The sequence below is a fragment of the Podarcis cretensis genome (genome assembly GCF_951804945.1).
Source record: "Podarcis cretensis genome assembly, chromosome: 2".
Lineage (NCBI taxonomy): Eukaryota > Metazoa > Chordata > Lepidosauria > Squamata > Lacertidae > Podarcis > Podarcis cretensis.
The window spans coordinates 83,959,657-83,980,028 of NC_137171.1; the positions used below are offsets into that span (position 1 = coordinate 83,959,657).

The 20,372-nt window shown below is 39.2% G+C and overlaps 2 protein-coding genes across 10 annotated transcripts in view; one reads left to right on the forward strand and one right to left on the reverse strand.

The window, feature by feature from the left end:
* The window catches only part of CCDC66 (coiled-coil domain containing 66), a 47,333-nt gene extending 44,466 nt beyond the window's left edge, over positions 1–2,867 (forward strand). For all 3 annotated transcript variants that reach the window (XM_079964997.1, XM_079964999.1, XM_079964998.1), the window contains one exon: positions 2,517–2,867. In XM_079964997.1, coding sequence (XP_079821123.1) covers positions 2,517–2,603 — 87 coding nt within the window. In that variant the 3' untranslated portion in view covers positions 2,604–2,867. The remainder of the gene's footprint in view (positions 1–2,516) is intronic.
* TASOR (transcription activation suppressor) overlaps positions 1–20,372 on the reverse strand; it is a 73,162-nt gene that overhangs the window by 16,657 nt on the left and 36,133 nt on the right. For 3 of the 7 annotated variants that reach the window (XM_079964957.1, XM_079964955.1, XM_079964956.1), the window contains 7 exons: positions 11,295–12,244; positions 10,340–10,462; positions 9,947–10,106; positions 8,373–8,481; positions 7,668–7,846; positions 7,442–7,579; positions 5,755–6,847 (listed from right to left, as the gene is read on the reverse strand). In XM_079964957.1, the coding sequence (XP_079821083.1) occupies positions 6,288–6,847; positions 7,442–7,579; positions 7,668–7,846; positions 8,373–8,481; positions 9,947–10,106; positions 10,340–10,462; positions 11,295–12,244 (2,219 nt within the window). In that variant the 3' untranslated portion in view covers positions 5,755–6,287. Of the gene's footprint in view, positions 1–5,754; positions 6,848–6,978; positions 7,124–7,441; positions 7,580–7,667; positions 7,847–8,372; positions 8,482–9,946; positions 10,107–10,339; positions 10,463–11,294; positions 12,245–20,372 lie in introns of those variants that run through there. The other 4 variants (XR_013835707.1, XR_013835708.1, XM_079964958.1 and 1 more) reach the window with 2 other exon arrangements.

Here is a 20,372-nt window from a genome sequence, read left to right on the forward strand (position 1 = left end):
AGATTAAAGGTTATGCGTTGTATTCTTTAACAGAGCTACGAATCTTATCGGTCCTTCAGAACCTTTAGTTCTTCAAAGAGTAATTACAGTGGTACCTCGGGTTACAGATTCCACTAACCCAGAAATAGTACCACTGGTTAAGAACTTTGCTTCAGGATGAGAACAGAAATCGTGCGGCGGCAGCAGGAGGCCCCATTAGCTAAAGTGGTACCTCAGGTTAAGAACAGTTTCAGGTTAAGAACGGACCTCCGGAACGAATTAAGTTCTTAACCCAAGGTACCACTGTACAACAATATTCAGTATATAGTTCCTTTTGTACTTAGGCAGAACAAATATTTCTAGATTGTTTAATCATGTTGTAGAATATCTTAACTGTCATTTTATCTTCTGTTGTGAAATATTTCCATGTTTTTATAGTGTAATTATCACTTTTGTACTTACAGCAAACCCTACTTAATTCTTTCCTCCTAGCTTTATTTATAATATAGTTGAAAAATGTAATGTGCTAATTATGGAAGTATGTAGTTAGAATTTCTTAATCCAATTTACAAATTGGATTGTAAGAATTGTAAAGGCATTTGGACTAAGACATTTCAAGAAAACAAGGATGAGCCTTATCACACTAAAACTAGTTGTGTGGATTTTATTGTTTTATCTTTTTGTATACCACTTCGAGGCTTCTTTTATAGTCAAGCTCTATATAATTTTTATGAAATAAATAAGATTTATGCTTGTACAAGACTTCCTTTCCATCTCCTCCCCTTCATCAAATACACTTTGGAGGGTTCAAGTAGGTAACAAAATAAAACGGAAATGTGTTTAATATTGGATATCACTCAGAGAGATTAACCAGGGATGCTTATATGGAATTTATAGATGTGCTTGAGGGCAAATGTGGTTCAGTGGGTCAGGAACAATTTGCACAACTATCCTTGATCTAGCCCAGCCACTATGTTGTTTTAATCCTACCTTCTAGTTTTGCTTCTTGTTTTGGGCAGGGAAATTATGTTCCGTTTGTATTTCCATTGTTGAGTGGTAGTGGATAAGAGTAAGGCATGGTTTAGGAAATGGATGGACACAGACCAAAAGCACAATGGGTTAGATTCAGAGGGGCAAATAAAACTTATTTCACCCAGAGGTCTACATTACCCTTTGTATAAAGCTTTGTTGTGAGAAGTAAAATGAAATCTAAAAGATGTCCATCCATTTGAACAACCTCTTGCACAAACAGAAGTATGTGAACTGTTTACTGTTATGAACAGAATATTGTTATTGAACTTATGTCCTGGTTGTAGGCTTTCCATTGGCATGTGGCAAGCATAATGGTAGACTAGATCAGATCCATAAGTGTCTTCTTATTACATTAACTCTTGTACACATACCCTCTTCTTTCTCATGACAGTTCTTTGATCCAACTCAACTTGTTCTTATCTGTAAAAATGAACATCAAGCTGGGTCTATTTTAGCTGTATCAGAAGCAGCTGAAGTATAGCATTGTAAAAGTAAAGGAACCGCTGAAAGTCCAGTTGTACTTTCAATCAAATTCATAGAACAAGGAAAATATGTTCAATGGTCTCCCATCCACTATCACACTGTAGCTCTTTTAGTTGTTATGGTGTGGTAAAGGTAAAGGTACCCCTGCCCGTACAGGCCAGTCTTGACAGACTCTGGGGTTGTGCGCCCATCTCACTTAAGAGGCCAGGGGCCAGCGCTGTCCGGAGACACTTCCGGGTCACGTGGCCAGCGTGACATCGCTGCTCTGGCCAGAGCCAGAGCCAGAGCCGCACACGGAAACGCCATTTACCTTCCCGCTGGTAAGCGGTCCCTATTTATCTACTTGCACCCGGAGGTGCTTTCGAACTGCTAGGTTGGCAGGCGCTGGGACCGAGCAGCGGGAGCGCACCCCGCCGCAGGGATTCGAACCGCCGACCTTTCGATCGGCAAGCCCTAGGCGCTGAGGCTTTAACCCACAGCGCCACCTGTGGTAGATCATACTGAATATAAAACTTAATATTTCAACTATTATACAACCAGCTTCCTTGGCTTGGGATAAGTGATTTCCCCCTTTTTATTTGAATCATAAAAGGAGTATTTCTGTTGCATCCTGTTTGTTAGCTACCCATCTTAAACAAGGACACAACAAAAATGACTATAACTGTGCATGAATACTTTTTCTGTTGAACATATATATCTGCTCAAGGTGGGATTACCAAGTCTCCTCCTCGAACAAATAGAGTTGTTTTACTACACTAAATCTTTATGTAGAAATTTGATTTCCATTTTTGGAGTCTCAACATTTCAGAGGTTTCAGCAGTAGATAGTGCTTTCCCCTTCAGTTTGAATAATTTTTAAAACCTGAAGCAGGAAACACAGTAAAGTGGTAAGTAAAAAGGCAATAGTACAGTTACAACTTCCATTAAACCTTGCTGTTTCTTTATCTACTGCTCTGTGTATGTCAGTTGCTGCTCTATAGAAATAATTACAATGTCTATAAAAAGATCACTTTGTCATTTCAGGGCCTCCTCCAGAAGCAGAAAGAATTGGAGACATGTTTTATTCCAAACATCATAAGCCAAGAGGATAATTTTATTTCACCATTTTAAAGAATTTGAAGTTCGATAAATGAATTTTTATTGTGTTGGCACTTTATACTTACTACTGTAATTATGAACATATTGGTAAAATGTGAACTTTTGTTCATTTGAAGATGCTTGAATAAGTGATTATACATTTTGGAAGAAAGATGTATGTTGCAGGAAACAATACTGTAGCACGTGCTTTTGTTTACATTGAATATTTGTGTAGCTAATTTAAATTTTGTGTGTCCACTTAGTAAGAGGAATAAATTATTAGGCATTTGAATGCCATGGCTGTGTATGTTGCATTTTGTTTTATTGTTTGTGTTTAAGTAATGGTTTTGTAATACTGCTGGGTGAGAAGTGAAATCAAATTTTAAAATAATTTTGGGTGAAAACAGATCCCTGCTAGCCAAAGCACCTCAAAGATTAAAACACACAGCCGCTAACTACCGGCCTTGTGTCTAGAAGCGATCACAGTTAAATAAAGCAGACTACTATACCACAAATAAAAACAGCTATTATAAAGGTGTACATTATAGAAAAACTAAATTGTGTTCTACTTTCACACATTAACAGTGACTATACTTAAGGAATACTCATTGTGATTCTGAAGTTCCAGAATTAATTTGAGCCATGGTTCATTTCATTTTTTGTATTGAAGCAGACCATGCAAAATGATCTCATACCAATAAATAAATAAATCTGCACCCAAAAATGCAAATACAGGCAACTCGCAACTCACACACATTTAACTTGTGCACATTCAGCTTTACACACTTACCAAACAAACAAACAAACAAAGGACAAGAAGGGGATGGGCACTGTGGGAAGGGGTAGCTCTGGCAATCCCACCTGCCACTACACCCAATGTGTTTTGACTTTACACAATATTATGTGCTATCCCCAGAATGTAACCCCTGGGTAAGTTGTGTCACCTGTAGGGTACAGATATGCATGTCAATCTGAGCTAAACAATTGAATATTTGTATATAAAAAGTTGCTTTTAAATGACTTATTTTTATTTAGTGAATAAATAGCAGCAGGGATGGTGTTGGGAGTGAGCAAGTTACTGGAGATCAGTAAAGTGGCGTGTGGTTATGTAGCAAAGATGTTCTGAAATTTGCCCAAATGAGACTAGATCAGTTTTAAAGTCTGCCAACAAAGCAAGCTTTGGGGAATTTCACTTAATAATTACTAAGAGGTGGTAGCCATCAAGGTTTGATTTTCAGAAAAGTTACTTTCAATACATTTGTTTGCCAGTGTTTCTATAACATGAAGGACCAAGTTGTGCTCATAGCTAAATACAAAGACAATATCAACTTTCTACTGAATACACTAAAGGTATATACTACTCATTACCAGATACAACCAAACCAAATGAAAGAGCAAGAAAAGCTGACAAGAAGTCCCTTCAACATTGAGCTACTGCAAAACAAGAGCTGCTACCATCAAAGGGACTCGTAAGCCTCATTTTCTCTACACGGGGGGTAGCCAAAATGGTCCCCTCCAGAGGCTGTTTGACTATAACTCCCATCATTCTCAGCCAGCATAGCTAATGGTTACTGATACTGGGAGTTGTAGTCCAGCAACATCTGGAGAGCACTGCATTAGCTACCTCTGCTCTCCATCATTGCCATTGGAATTTCAAGTATTTTTTTCTGCAAAATCGCAAACACATTCCAAAGTTGTTAACATAAAACAATTTTTTCAACCTGCCTGCCTTTGCATACCTGTCACAGTCATTTGGGGCCCGGTAGAGAAACATTTATATCCCTCTTTTCTCCAAAGAATGCAAGGTAGCATAGATGATTATTCCTCACCTCACTCAGGCCAGTAAATACATTAAATAATGAAACGTGCCAATGTACAAAATATCACAGCGACTCTAGGCTGAGACAGCAATGAGTTCACTTGTAAGAGCTTCATAGAAGTATGGATTTAAAGTGTTTCTATCAGCTCCTTAACCATTAGTACACAGTAGTTTTCTAATGCTTATAAAGCTTTCCTGCCAAACCGATGCAAAATATTCTTATTTCTACAAGTGATTATTCATATGCCTGTTTAGTGATCCCATAAAATATAAAAATCAATACCTGAATAGACACACTCATCTATTTCATCTCAGAGTTCTGCTCTACTATGAAGATTTCTCCAAAACATATCCAAATTCTTTATGCTCTGCTCATCTCTTCTTCCCTTTCGCTCCTACACCCCTCTAGTCACTCTGCCATAACTTCTACAGCAAAATTCAGCTGCTACCCGCTATCTCTCTTAACATACTATGGATCCTCAGCTATAAACATCTTCCTAAATACAAGTTTAAACATAAGATGTCAAATGTTTCACCTTTCCCACTATCTTTCAGGCCACTCCACTTGAACCGTCCACCCTTGTGTCCAAATCTAAGATTTAGCCAGTAATGTTTGCTTTGCTCCATCCAACATATAAATATGTTTCCAAGGTTTTATATCTTAACTACTAATTTAAAATTATAAAATCTGCTACTATTCCAGCATTCCATTCAAGTAAATATATAGCTTACTTTGCTTTCAGTTGTTTAGATTCTTTTTGTTTTTACTGAACACCACTTCAAGTGACATTTCATGGTAGCTAACGTGGCATATAATTAAAAACATGAATTGTCTGCTAAAATATTATGCACACTGACGGTACTATATTGCATTATAAGCATCACAATATGTTGCAGATGTCACACCTCTGAGGGGGAAGAGTCAATTTCATATACCGCATAGAGTGCAAAGTTCTTATATACAGCATCTTATGATGCCTGTAACTACATCTCACAGCCTTGGAACCTTAGACAAAATCTCATTGCAAATTCAGGGGCACAGGATCACATATCGAGGCAAACTACACAAAAAGATTATACCATAAAGGCTGAAACTCCATGCAGAATATATTCTTAAAACCATTTATTCCAGCGCGCTCCTAAACCTACAGTCACTACAGTACTTATCTGCAACTGAGATTACTTTAAATACTTGTACGGGGAGGAAATAAGCTTTGGGCTTCAAATAGCAAATCTAACATATGTCATACCTTTCAGATTACTATAGACTTGATAGAGGAAGATCGCCCAAATGAGAATACACCTTTTGCTGCATCTATTTCCTGGAAACAGATGGTAAGACAAAATGCAACTTGATACTAGGTCTCTCATGGATGATTATTTTATTTTCAAAATGAACTGCACCCATTGGTTGTTCAGAGGTCTGTAACCAACAACCGAGGATATTTGTAAAGTAACTAGAACTGCTTAATAACTGTATAAAGAATTTGTACAAAACTGTCAAAATATGTACACAACAGCTTTGATAAAGAAAAAGAGGTTTGAATATACTGTTACACTTTGCTTTAAAAATGAAGCCTTCACATATGCTTCAGGCAAACATTAAGTTTACATTAAAACAGACTTCAAGCTGGAAGTCTCAATTACACATAAAATACAAAACATACGAACTTAAAGTGTCAACAAACAAGTTAATTCACGTACAGTAAATGTTAAAAAATATATATTTATTTCAAACTTCAGGTGCTTCACCTGGTACAGGTCATCATGATTTAAATAAGACAGGAAAACAATTGGGATCAGAGACAGGAAATGTTTAATTCAGAGAATAGAAACTGTTAATTCACTTTTTAAAACAGAGAAGTCCACAACAACGTATAAAAACATTTCAGCTTTGCTTAATTCTGTTTGGAATACAGCCGGGAAGAATCATAACTGACGTCCCAATTATTGGGAGATGAAGTCTGGTCCATATCCATGTTTTGGCTGTAGGCAGTCAGAAAGTAGTCCCCACCTCCTTGGATCTGGCTTGTAGGCATGGGATATGCTGCTCCCAGAAATGTCTGATGAGTGAGAACGTTAAAATGACTGAACTGATGGGGCACACTTAACTGTCTGTTATAACTCTGAAAGTAACTGAAAGGAACTTGTTGGACTGAACTGCTTCTCTCTCCTTCAATAGAGCATGTTGTAGAAACTGGAGTAACTGGTTGTATGTCTTGCATGTCAATTTTAGAAGTCTTTTCTGTCAGAAGACCTTGTCCTTCAGCAGGCAGCAACATAACAGTTTGAGAGTTTTGCTTAGAATCTGTTCCATGAGATCCTTTGGTCTCTATCTGACAAGCTTCCAAGTGGGAATCATACTTTGAGGCATCATTGCAAACTTCTATTTGTGATGCTTCATCCCCTGAATCCAAAGACATGTCCTCCTCATCCTTTTCATCGTTTTCTACAAGAACTACATTAAGAAGAGAAAAATCCTACTCTATTGAAATAAAAAACGTGTTTTAAAATACTACGCACTACTCACACAGTGTTAGGCTTCAGGTCTGAAAGTCGCATATCACTTAGGGGATGGGTCTTCTGGCATTTTTGTCACATACTCAACACACATTTAACCCTCTGGGTGAACGTCCGGATAGTCCGATGCTAAAAGCTTCCACGAAATGTGTTCATGCTTACTGTTGGGAAACCCCAACTTCCAGCTCCAAAGGATTTAATGTCAAAACAGCATCTAAAGTTATACAGTAGGTCAGTATGTGATACGAGAATTGCCCAACACAATTACTGACACCCTTACTGACTGCTACTTTTCCAAACCTCATCTCCACTAGTTTTATCATAACCCTTCTACATTTCATGGGAACTTCTTGGATACCCCATTAGAACAATTCTAAACTTTAAGATGCCACACAGCACATTTTTCTTTCTAATGTTTAAACTGTGATTTGAACTTTGCTTTTTCCCATACTTTTTGAACCTTCAGTAAGAGCATACTAAAATTCCCTCTATTTCTAGCTATCAATATTTGAGCAAAATTTATGATTATTACCTGATTGTCTTTCATGATCAATGGGGGAATGGGAGTTATGGTGTCCAACGAGACTTTTAAAGTTGTGCATGAAGCGATCTACTGTAGTAACCACTATTCCATTTTCAGCGTACGTTGCAAATGTTAACACATTCTTTTCTAAAAATAAAAAAGCAAACGTGTTTCAACATATACTAATTTATGTATTTATTTTTTTAAAAGGACATGCTCAATAGTGGTTTTCTACCTGTCAGGAAGACAATGTGCCTCTGCCGTGCATTTTGAGCTTGAAGTCTTATAAGACAATCCAGGTCTGGAGGATTTCGAGTTTGAGAATCACAACTATGGTATGACAGAATCTCAACCAAGTGTTTCTCTTGATAGGTATTCAAGAGTGTCAGCAAGCTTGTGGCATTTCTATTCGTTCTGGAGAAAAAAAGAGCAATGAAACTTCTTTAAAACATGAAAGCATAGACTTGGACTGGCAGGTAAGGGAAGGAGATAGTGAATCTATACTAGTGCAAGAAAAGCTTTTTTGAACATAAACCTTTTGATGATTTAAAAATGAAGAAGGAATCAGCTTAATATACAGTAGGTATGAGAAACCTCTGGCTCTCCAGATGTTACTCAACTCCAACTTCCATCATCCTTGGCTACTGGCAGTGCTGGTTGGAATACTGTAATTCAGCAATATATGGAGAGCCAAAGTTTCCCCACCTTGATATTTCAGGAAGAGTTGAAATATGAAAAACTGTACAACCCAAAAGTGGAAATGGGTGGGTGGGGGGTAGTTTCTGAAATAGGCACAGAAAATAGATGCACTGCAAAGGTGACAGACAGAAAAAGACTATGGAAGTATTTAAGTAGAGATATTTTGAAAAGTAGTTAAATGCAAGTATTATGTTATCCTAAAATATTTTAAATATCTGAAGACGTAAGAAATAATACTTACCTGCCAAGTTCCTTCAATTTTTTCTGTATTTTACAGTGAACTTTCCATTGCCACTTCCCATGTGGAGTACTCAACGCTTCAAGGAACTTTAAAAAACTGTTAAGTTTATCTAGTTTTGAAAACAAAAAATAAAACATGGTGATGGCAACAAACTTAGCTTCAAAAGGGGATTAGACAGATGCAAACAGGGTAAGTCTCATCAATGGCTACTAATCATGATGGCCAAATACTGGTTGCTGGGGAACAACAGTGGAAGAAGATTATGGTCTTCATGCACAACTTGTAGGCTTCCAAGAAGCATCTGGATGGCCACTGTGGTAAATGGTATTCTGGGCTAAACAGATTTTGGGTCTCATTCAGGACGGTTCCTCTAGTATTCTTACATTCTGTAATTAAATTTAAACTTAGTTTTCTTTCTATTTAATCTTTCTACTTTTAAGCTATGTCAGAGTTGAACTTTCTGGCAAGTTTGTTTCACCAAAAAATTTCAGGAGCATGCTGGATATAATCAGAAACAAAATTTTATTGCTGCATCTGCAGTTACTTGGCTTGGTTCACTTAGTCATATCTGTATTTTGATAACTAAAATTTTGATTATTAAGAGAATTTTTATATTTCCATGCAGTAATTACTTTTAAAAACCCCAATATTTTAATAAAACAATGCATTGTTTAAAAAAACTTACAAACAATCTACAACTGCAGTACAAACGTTTCTCATTTTAGAAATTAAAAATTGAGCTTAATGGTACCCATTTGATCCTTGGGAGAGTACTGTGGATTCACTAACGGCCCTCTTATTTATTTTACAGAATTTATAAACTGCCTTTGCAGAGAGAAGCTATCAAAACAGTGTACCATAAGATAAAATACAAAAGATTAAAACTCAAAAACTCCAGCACACCCACCCACCCACACCACAGTGCTTTGCTTTAGCCATAGTGTAGTCTTATATTGGCATCGGTGGTAACCACAATTAAAACTAACCAAGATGTGAGAAGTCAGCAATGGTAACAACAGTTAGCACTAATATAGATATTACACTACAGTATGGTTAAACCAAGCAACATGCATGCCTGTGAGTAAGGGATTGTTTTGATTTTACTTCTGTACAGCACTTAGGATTTGAGGCAGTTATCACAGCTTCTAAGCGATATCCAATGATGTCCACCTGATTGCACAATGGATTTCCATTTGGGAAGAGAGGAAAGGCTTCCCTTTACCTCATCATAATCCAACAGAGGAAACAACACCCCTCTAGAGCAGATTTTGGGGCCTCACAGGGGAGGAAGAGAAGAAGACTTTGAACGTCACGCTATATATGTAGCTGAGCAAGGCTTTCACCACTAACATTTTTTTAGCAACGTAAGAAATCCTACCCTAAACACAATTCCACAGCAATATTTTGTAATAATAATAATAATAATAATAAAAGCTAATGATGGTTTAAATTTTTAAAAGGAATCTCAAACTGGTGCTTTGCTACTCAGGCACCTAGAAATCACATCGGTAAATTAGGAATATGAAAATATTTTTCAAACCCTGCCACTGACAACATTAAAAAAAATATCTTACCAACTGTGACAGACTCTGGATTGAGAACAGATTCATCAGAGACAAGGATGCCACCAGAAACAAATAAATCATTGGAAGTATGATTTTTCAAATCATCCAAACTGTCAACACCAGCAAAACTGACACATGGAAGCCTCTTCAAAGCTACTAAACACGGTATCTATTCAAAGAAGGTATGTGGTTAGAATAATATAACAGTATAATGAGATTAAATTAAGACACAATATATGTTGGCTACTGCTTTTCCCTGCTTTTGTGACTATATTGTATCATTGTAGCATATGCATGCCAATAAATGAATTAATTATCACTAGTTAAGGCATTTGGATGTGCCCAGAGCAACAACGAATTATCGAACACCACCTAAATGTACCGATTGTGAATTTTACATACCTTATGAATTATACTGTGAATATCTTCATTTTGAATGATTATAAGCAATTTATCCACATCAGTTCTCCCTCTCAAGAATTGCTCAGGATGGCACTCTGTATTACCTAATTTAGTAAGATATGCCTAAAACCAGCAAGCACAGGTGTTAAACCAACACATTTCATTTAAAACCTCCAGTGAACAATACAATTAGTAACTAAGAAACGTACTGCTAAACAGGTAGGTACAAGACTTTACTAAAATGGCATGCTTGTTATATACAGAATTTAAATGTTATATTAATCATTATATAATCAACAAGCATTTTCCAGACTTGCACCATTCTTTGCATAGGAAGAGTCAAGAAAAATGAACCATGCCTTAAATCTGTATAAAAAGGAAACCATTTATCAGCTGTTTTAACTACAAATGTTCATTACTTTGGTTTTGCTGCCCCCACCCCCCGCCGCTACGTTCTGGCATGGTCCTAGAGCCCTCCCACCTCCATCCCCAAGCTGGGAAATTGCTAACCAGACTTTGGGGGAGGAGATGGGAGGACTCTAGGACATTGTCAGAAGCCTCCTTTCCAAATCCCAGGTCCTCACTTACCCGGCTTTGGGAAGGCAGCACAAGAGTTGCCAAGGGCTACCAAAAAAGGCCTTAAGGGTCATGTATTAGATGGCCCTGATCCAGATTAAGTCACACTCAGACTATACCTGTTGAAATTAATGGGATTTAAGACAGTCTAACATTTATTTCAACAGGTCTCCTATGAGAATGACAGCCTGGACCCAACCCTATTATCTACGCTGCTACTATGCTCATATGAAATAATATTGGCTTGAGTATTTTAAAAAATCACTATAGTTTTATATGGCCCCTTGAGTATAATCCCAATGTGGTTACAAGAAGAAGAAAGCATAAATGTTATCTCCTAAAATATTATGATAAAGAAACATATGGGAAATATACATACTTTTATTTCTTTACAAAGTGCATTCTCTTGTTTTTCATGAATGTAGAATTTCACAACATTTTTTTGGACATCTTTAATAATTTTGAAGATGCGTTTGAAAAAGCCGTCCTCAAGTGATATCTGGTTTATCATAGCACTGATGTCAGGCGGGGTTGCAAGGTTATCTGTAGATGTTGGAATCTTATCCGGATGGTGCCCAGGGTCAGCAGTAGACACATTTGGATTAGCTGGTGACTTCACTTCTATGTTGGTGCTCCCGGAACTCTGTTTTTTTCTTGTGTCCAAGAACACTAAATGATTCTGCTCATTAATGCTTGAATCTTCCTCCAATTTGTTACATGGTGGTTCTGGAAACCGCTCCATGTCAAAACCACTTGGAAGAGCTACTGGCTCTTCTGGTGGCAAATGTAATCCAGTGTCAGTAACTGAATCGCTTACTGGTCCAGGACTTCTAGTAAACGGGGCACTGTGGATAGCATACAAAGATGACGATGCAACAACATTGCTGAGCTGTTCACTCAGGTTCTCTATGTATTCCTGGACAGCAATATCTGATGCCTGTAAGCATATATATTCAGAAAGTCTTATTACCTTCTCCTGGGCTGAAAGGACAGGTCTGGGTATTGCACTGACATACATGATATTCTTCTGCTTCAAAATCTTCTGAATCTTTTTGGTAAAGAGATTGTATTCTTCCAATATTGCTGTTTCTATTATTCCAGTTATGGAGTGCTTATTTGGCAAAAAGTGTTCTGTCTCAAGTTCACACCGATCTTCAAAATTCTCTTCACCTGTATGTACTCCCTCTTCTATTCTTCCCCTCTTTGTGTCTGTAAATGCAGAGTATTCAAACTGATGATCAGAACTTTTTCTTTTTTTTATACGGGGGTCACCTTCAGAAGCATCCTTTGGTGGTGGACAAGCCAGTAATTCTTCTCGAGATTTCAAGCCTATATAGGAAGAGTCATTACTTATTATTCATGAAGCAGTAAGAGTAAATATCTATGCCATCAACAGCAATGAATTCGGTCAAACTGCATTTAATTGATAAAATACCAAGAATAAATTCAGTACAGTGGTACCTCGGTTGTCGAATTTAATCCGTTCCAGAAGACCATTCGACTCCCGAAATGTTCGAAAACTGAGGCGCAATGGGTGGTCAGCAAATTCCATTCAGAAAAGGGAGAAACGCGCCTCAGAAGTCGTTCAACCTCGGAGGTGCATTCAAAACGGAAGCATTCACTTCCGTTCGGCTTCCGAGACACTCAAAAACTAAGGTTCCACTGTATTAAAATTCCTGAGGCTACGCACATCCTTTCCCACAATTTTAAAATCTAGTCCTATGCCCTCTTAGGCCAGAACAGCAGCTCACTTAGACTTAAGAGTCCTCAAACTGATCTAAGGACACAGCTGGTGCCCTTATTCAGTCACACCAGGCACTAGCGAAGCATCTGTTCCTGCAACAGAAGTGCAGCAGTAATACTGGAGCAAAGCAGGTCTCCAATCTTTTTGGACCCATATACATATTTGCAACTCAGAGAAGCAATCATGGGCACTATACACATGCGCCCCACAACCAAGGACACAGTGCGACCTATTCCATTCGCTACAACATGTTAACAGTTGCTACAACCAACTGAATGCAACCAAGCAAGTTCTGGACACCCTAACTTCTCGCAATGTCAATATCCACACAGTTAACAGTTGTTCTGTTATTTAAAAAATAATAATAACAAGGTTTGCCTCCTACATTGCTTAATGTGAGGAATGCAGACCTTTGTCAATAGGTTAGATTGACAATACTGGTTAAAATACATTAAGCACCAAATAGGTAAAAATTATATGGGAATTCAATGTAATTAATATTGTACAGTATAGAAAGGCACAGGATGAACTTTATTATATAGAATATATATACTGCACTAGAAACTTTCGAACAAATTTGCAGAATGCAAATGAAACACTCAAAATCCTCTTCAACTAGACATTCCATAAAAGGAGGAATGGGGGGGGGGGTTAAGCACATCATTTTTCACACAACAATTGATAAGCAAACAATACAGTACACTTATCTCTGAGCCAGTTTCTCACTGACTTGTGAGTTTTTCAGGGAAGGAAAACTTTTGTAAATCATTAACATTATTGGGGAGCGTTATGTTTAACTGTCATGCAAGTTAACAAAACATCAATTCCTAAGAGAGCAGTGGGACAAAAATCAGCTTCAATCTCCTGTCTAAATACACTGTTTCAACAGGTGAAACATTGGGAAACCCTTTTAACTGTATGCTTTCAACTCCTTCTCTCCCTTTAGCCATTAGACTGAGAAGACCTCTGCTTGACAAAAAGAGCAGGACTGCCTCCCAGGTGGCAAGTTTCCCCTTTGTGAAGGGAAACTGAGGATTTGCCTCCTGCAGCCCAAAACCTTAGGCTTCAAAATGCAAGAAAGTATTGCAGGCCTGACAATTACAGCTAGCCTGAACTTTGTGCCTAATTTAGAAAGAGAAATAATGGAAAGCTTTATTTGTTGATTTTGTTGTTAAATATTAATTGTCTTTTTGATGTATCAGAGAAAACTGGTGTCTGTTTACTGTACTGACCAAAAAATATTAATTCTTTTTGATGTATCAGAGAAAACTGGTGTCTGTTTACTGTACTGACCAAAGGATGCTGACTTACCTTGCCAGCTTGACCTGTATTCAAACATCAATGACCCAAGCTCTCAAATATGAACCTTTTTAAATCATAGTTGGCAATTAATTAAGGTTGGCAAAGAATAATAGATACCATAGTGAAAGACATGGAAATGGAAAATAAATAAAGCTAATATAACAATAAAAGAGATTAAGGATGTTAGTAAGGTAATTCATTACACATAAAAGGTAAAGGTAAAGGTACCCCTGCCCGTACGGGCCAGTCTTGACAGACTCTGGGGTTGTGCGCCCATCTCACTTAAGAGGCCAGGGGCCAGCGCTGTCCGGAGACACTTCCGGGTCACGTGGCCAGCGTGACATCACTGCTCTGGCGAGCCAGAGCCGCACACGGAAACGCCGTTTACCTTCCCGCTGGTAAGCGGTCCCTATTTATCTACTTGCACCCGGAGGTGCTTTCGAACTGCTAGGTTGGCAGGCGCTGGGACCGAGCAGCGGGAGCGCACCCCGCCGCAGGGATGCGAACCGCCGACCTTTCGATCGGCAAGCCCTAGGCGCTGAGGCTTTAACCCACAGCGCCACCCGCGTCCCTAATTCATAGGAATGTATTATTCCATAACTGGAATGTGTTAATGTGTATGACATATAAAGGCCTTTATTAATATTAGACTATGTGTATTAGAAGACAAGGAGAAAGAAGCTGTAAAATATGTTTGTGGAATCTGCTTGTTCGATGTTACTGTTCTGATCAAAGGTTAGTCTATTATAGTAAGATGACCTGTAGGAGACATCTTGACCAGAACATGATGTCCTGTCATGGCTGACGTGGAATGGACAACGTGGAACCAGTTACGTACCTAGTATGGTGTAAGCTGTATGTAAAAGACTAGTACTTATGGGACTGTCATTTGCTGCAGTAAAGTTAATGAAGGGTATTGTTTTGCTGGAGTCCTTAGTTGCGTTTCTTATTGAATCCCCTACCAGGAATGAACCTGAGGGGTAGTTTTAACCACTCCCTTGACACTTTTTGCACAAGGCAAAAGAGAAGGGAGTATGCACACAATCCAGTCATTTCCTTTATTAGCCCCAAACCCATCCTAGTGATTAACGACATGAGAAATATACAAGAAAGAAATGCTAGTAAAAAGACTTAAATTTGGCATGATACACTATCTGGTGCTAAAATCCAACTCCCAAAGAAAATATTCAAAAAAAATATTTTAGGACTTGCTTTTTTACATAAGTTAATATCTGTAACTTTTTACTTCACAAACACAAATACCCCCTGCCCTTCTAAGTCACCATGCACAATCTGATCAGTATTCAACATGCTTTCCTCCAAATCTTTACAGTTCTATTTTAACAATAGTGGGTGGGACTACTCTCGTCATTTATAACATTTAAAATGCATTATTGAAATGTGACACCAGAGGGCGGTACAGAGCAGTGAGCCACTGGCAAAGGGAAACTGCCATTAAACATGATGGAACACTATATTTTATAATGTTTAGAAGATCACTGTAGATCCAGCCAGTGAAACACAGACTTTTCAATAAAGACTATTTAAAGTGTTATCAGTTATTAAAAGTTACTCACAAAATTATGAGTCAACTCTTGAGAGATTTACAAAGCAAACAACATGGATTACTCAGGCTAGGGTTTCTGATCCCACACTACCTTCTACCTTGTTCTGAAAGGTTGACCAACAATCTGCAACTGATTTGTGAAGAAGGGGAAATCGGCAACAGTCACTTCCCCTTATCTACCATGAATGGATTTCACCCACCATGTCTATCTGGGTAGGATAAAGGAAAAAGCAGAGTATTTAATGTATTCTGCTTTGATCAGTAAACTAGTAGCAAGCAAGCAAATAAACAAATAAATAAGATTTATTTCTTAGCATGTGAGATATTATTTGTGTCTGTCTGCAAAGCCAAGTTAGATTTTAGAGGTCTCTGAATCCCATTTCATTCTATGAAATCCAACAAAGCTAAAAATCCCATTGCTGCCATTTGTGAAGAAACACAAGATTGCCAAACATTGCCAAACACTACCAAACATTTATTTACTACCATTGCAATGCTTGCAATTTTATTTTCCCAAATACAGAGGCAGCATCTAAACTACTGCACTGTGTCTTGTTTTGTATTGACTTCTCCTCTTTCGTCTCTTGTATGTAATTCCTAGTAAGAGTATACTTACTAGAATACTCTTACTAGGGTCAACTTGTTCTCCGTTCAAGCAAGAACATTCCTTGTTTTATTTCTGAAAACTAAACCATGCTTAGATGAAAAAAGTTTAAATAGGTTTACAAAGAGAATAAAACAATAAAATTATTCGTATTAAATACAAGTATTTAAAACATTTTTAAAAACGAAAATCAACAATAAGTTAAAAAAAATTAAAAACACATATTTCCAGGAAACCTGTCAGAACAAAAGTATTTATTTAGAGTACAGTGGTAACAAATCAGAAGAAGAAGAGGAGTTTGGATTTGATATCCCGCCTTTCACTCCCTTTAAGGAGTCTCAAAGCGGCTAACATTCTCCTTTCCCTTCCTCCCCCACAACAAACACTCTGTGAGGTGAGTGGGGCTGAGAGACTTCAAAGAAGTGTGACTGGCCCAAGGTCACCCAGCAGCTGCATGTGGAGGAGCGGAGACGCGAACCCGGTTCCCCAGGTTAAGAGACTACCGCTCTTAACCACTACACCACACTGGCAACCAGTGCAGATCCCTGAGCAAATGTGTTATATGCATTCTGCATCAAACTCAAGGGAAGCCTCAAGTAGTGTACTGTAGTAATCCAGTAATCTATCATGAGCCACTGTAGCCAAGTTTCCCCCATCCAGCAACAGTTGTAGCTATCACAACAGCTGCAGTTGGTAAAATGTGCTTCTAGCTGTTGACGCTACCCGAGCCTCCAATGAAACGAGCTACATCTAGAAGCACCCACAAACCTGCTCCTTCAGGGGCAGTAGAACCCCATCCAGGGTAGGCAATTTATCCATTTCTCAGACATGGGAACTACTTATCCAGTGCCTCCAGCTTGCTAGGATTCAAGCTAGGCTTGCTTTTTGTCATCCATCTCACCACTGCATTCAAGCACCCTAGGGACTGCATGGCCTCTTCGGATTCAGATGTTATGGAGAAATAGAGCTGGATACCATCTGCATACTGACGGCACCTCACCCCAAAAACTCTTAATGGCTGCTCCATATAGATATAAAATAGCATCAGAAATAAAATAGTGTCCTGTAGCACCCCATAACTTAACTGCCAGGGAGCTGAAAAGCACTCTCCCATTCCTCAGAGCTGAGAGATCAAGCAGCAGGAGCAAGGTTGCTCTCCTGTCCATGCTCTGCAAAGATCTTCCGTCAGGGTGACCTAAGCCAACTCAGTCCCACAGCCAGGCCTGAACCAAGACTTGAATGGATCTAAATAATCTGTATCATTTAAGAATGCCTGCAGTTGCCCCACCACAATCCTCTCTGCCATCTTCCACCAAAAGTGAATATTTGCAACTGGTTGGTGATTGTTCCAGCGCAATGGGTCAAGAGTCAGTTTCTTTAGGAGCAGCCACACCACTGTTTCTTCCCAAGGTAGCGGGCCCCATCCCCTCATCCAATGAAATTTTAACCATGCTCTGGACCCATCCAGTCACCTCCCTTCTGTCAGATTTAATAAGCCAGGGGGGAGAGGGGTCAAGAGGGCATGTGGTCATATTATCATCAGCACCTTGTCTACATCAGATGATTGCATTAGCAGAAACTGATTCCACAACACACCCTTCATAGTGGCACTGCACAGCTAGAGCAGCAAAAAGGGTGAAGTCAAGAGCAGTCTTAAATTCAGTGACTTTATCAATCTTCAAAGTTGTAGGGAGTTGGTCAAAATAGGTCTCTGAATGCCCGCAAGGTCCTTCCCCCACAGAAGGTGTCAATAGTCTCTGGACATCCGAAATAACTCCACCACCTGGCTACCAAAGGATGCAATGCAAGCTGTGAAGTGACCATTTTTGGCACCCTGCACTGCCACACAATAGGCACGATTATGTGCTCCAATAGGTGTTCGGGTGGATTTTTTAAAATTTAAATCGGACTTTTAGGGGGGAAATCTTTCTAAAGATTGTTTTCTATTTAAGTTATATTATAGTCCAAAGGCTATTCATCACGAAATAAGGATTTGTTTTAAGTTTTTCATGTGTGCTAAAACTCAGTCTAAGGTTATTTTTTTTAAAAAATTGTTTAACCACATGAGTTAACAAACATGGACACATATGCTATAATGTTATTGTTTTAGTTAAATAAATTGTTTAAATTGTTCTTAAGGAAATGATTAATTTTCTCCTTCCAATAAAGTACAACAGAAAAGTTGTCCAAATATAAACAGTTAACTTATTAAACCTCACAATAATTTCATAATTATCTGTCAATGTAGAAAATGTATTATTCCAAAAATGAAATCTTCATCTGGTTGTAAATATTAAGATTATACCAGCAAGAATGAGTCTTTCTGTAAAAAAATTAAAATGATTTAAATCAAGTCTTACTGACTAGTGATTTAAATCAATTTGATTCAAATCAAATCCACCCTGCTTCCAAGCAAGACGTGCCACTTCTGTTCTAATCCACACCCAGTTTGTTTCATATTCCAGAGCTCCTCAAAATACCAAGAGGCTCCTCAGGCTCCACAATGCCATATAGGATTGCATCAGCTGCCCATTTTATCTTGCTTTTCCATAATGAGAACAGGAATTCAACAGGATCTTCAGCTTTCTACACTGGAAGACTTCCCAGAGTATGCAGAAACTCATCAGGTTCCATCAACCTCTGAGGGCACCTAAATAGGCCCACCACCCTTACAGGGGAGAATTGCCATTGTCCATCCAATCTTAACCAGATAATGGTCTGACCATGACAAGGAAGTGCACTGCACTCCCCTTATCCTCAGTCCATCCCTCATATCACTTGTGGCAAAGGCAACATCAATGGTATGTCCCGTCTGGTATGCTGTACAGTCATACCTTGGGTTGAAGTTGCTTCAGGCTGAGTATTTTTGGGTTGTGCTCCGCGGCAACCCAGAAGTAACAGAACGCATTACTTCCGGGTTTCGCCGCTCGCGCAGACGCTCAAAATGACGTCACGTGCAAGCGCAGAAGCAGCAAATCGCGACCCGCACAGAATGCACTCTGCTCTGGATGCGAACGGGGCTCCGGAATGGATCCCGTTCGCATCCAGAGGTACCACTGTACTGATGACTATTTGAGAGAGATTCACAGTTGTCATAGAGTTCCTTCTATCAGCTAAGGCTGGTGGCCCAGTTGCACCCCTATCTGGACAGGGATAGTCTAACTAATGCCGTCTATGCTCTAGTAACCTCTGGGTTAATTACTGCAATATGTTATACAGTCATACCTCGGGTTACAGATGCTTCAGGTTGTGTTTTTTCAGGTTACGGACCCGCTGAAACCCAGAAGTACCGGAACGGGTTACTTCTGGGTTTCGGGGGTCGCGCATGCACAGAAGCGCCGAATTGCAACCCGCACATGCGCAGGCCCGCCGCTGCAGGTTGCGAACGCGCATCCCGTATGGATCACATTCGCAACCCAAGCGTCCACTGTACACAGAACAGCCTCTGTAGACGGTTCAGAACTTTAATTGGTGCAGAATTCAGTGGCCAGGTTGTTCACCAGAGATTGCGTGCACACGTTACACCGATCCTGGCCCAACTGTACTGGCTGCCAATTAGTTTCCAGACCCAATTCAAAGTGTGGGTTTTCACCTAAAAAGCCTGAAACAGCTCAGAACCGCAATACTTCAAGGACCCCCTCTCTCCATTTGAACCTACCGGGACCTGAGATTATCATCCAAGGCCCTTCTTCACTTTGTCCACAAGAGGTCCAGGAGGTGGCAACACGAGAACAAGTCTTTTCTGCAGTGGCTCCCTGTTGGTGTAATGCACTCCCCAGGAAGGCTCAGCTGGCGCCTTCATTATACACCTTTAGGTGCCAGATGAAAACTTTCTTTTTTTTTAACCAGGCATTTGGCTGGTTAACACCCAACGCCCTTTGAAATGTGTTGACAGGATTATTGGTTTGTTTTTGTTTTTATTATGTATTTTGTCTTTTGTAAATTGTTGGCAGGAGCTGGGACAGAGCAATGGGAGCTCACAACCATTCAGCGGATTTGAATCGCTGACCTTCCAATCAGCAAGCCCAAGAGACTCGGTGATTTAGACCAGTGTTTCCCAACCTTGGGCCTCCAGCTATTTTTGGACTACAACTCCCATCAACCTTAGCTAGCAAGACAGTGGTCAGGGATGATGGGAATTGTAGTCCGAAAACAGCTGGAGGCCCAAGGTTGGGAATCACTGGTTTAGACCACAGCGCCACCCGCGTCCCTAGTAGTATAAGACCAGAGATGGAACCAT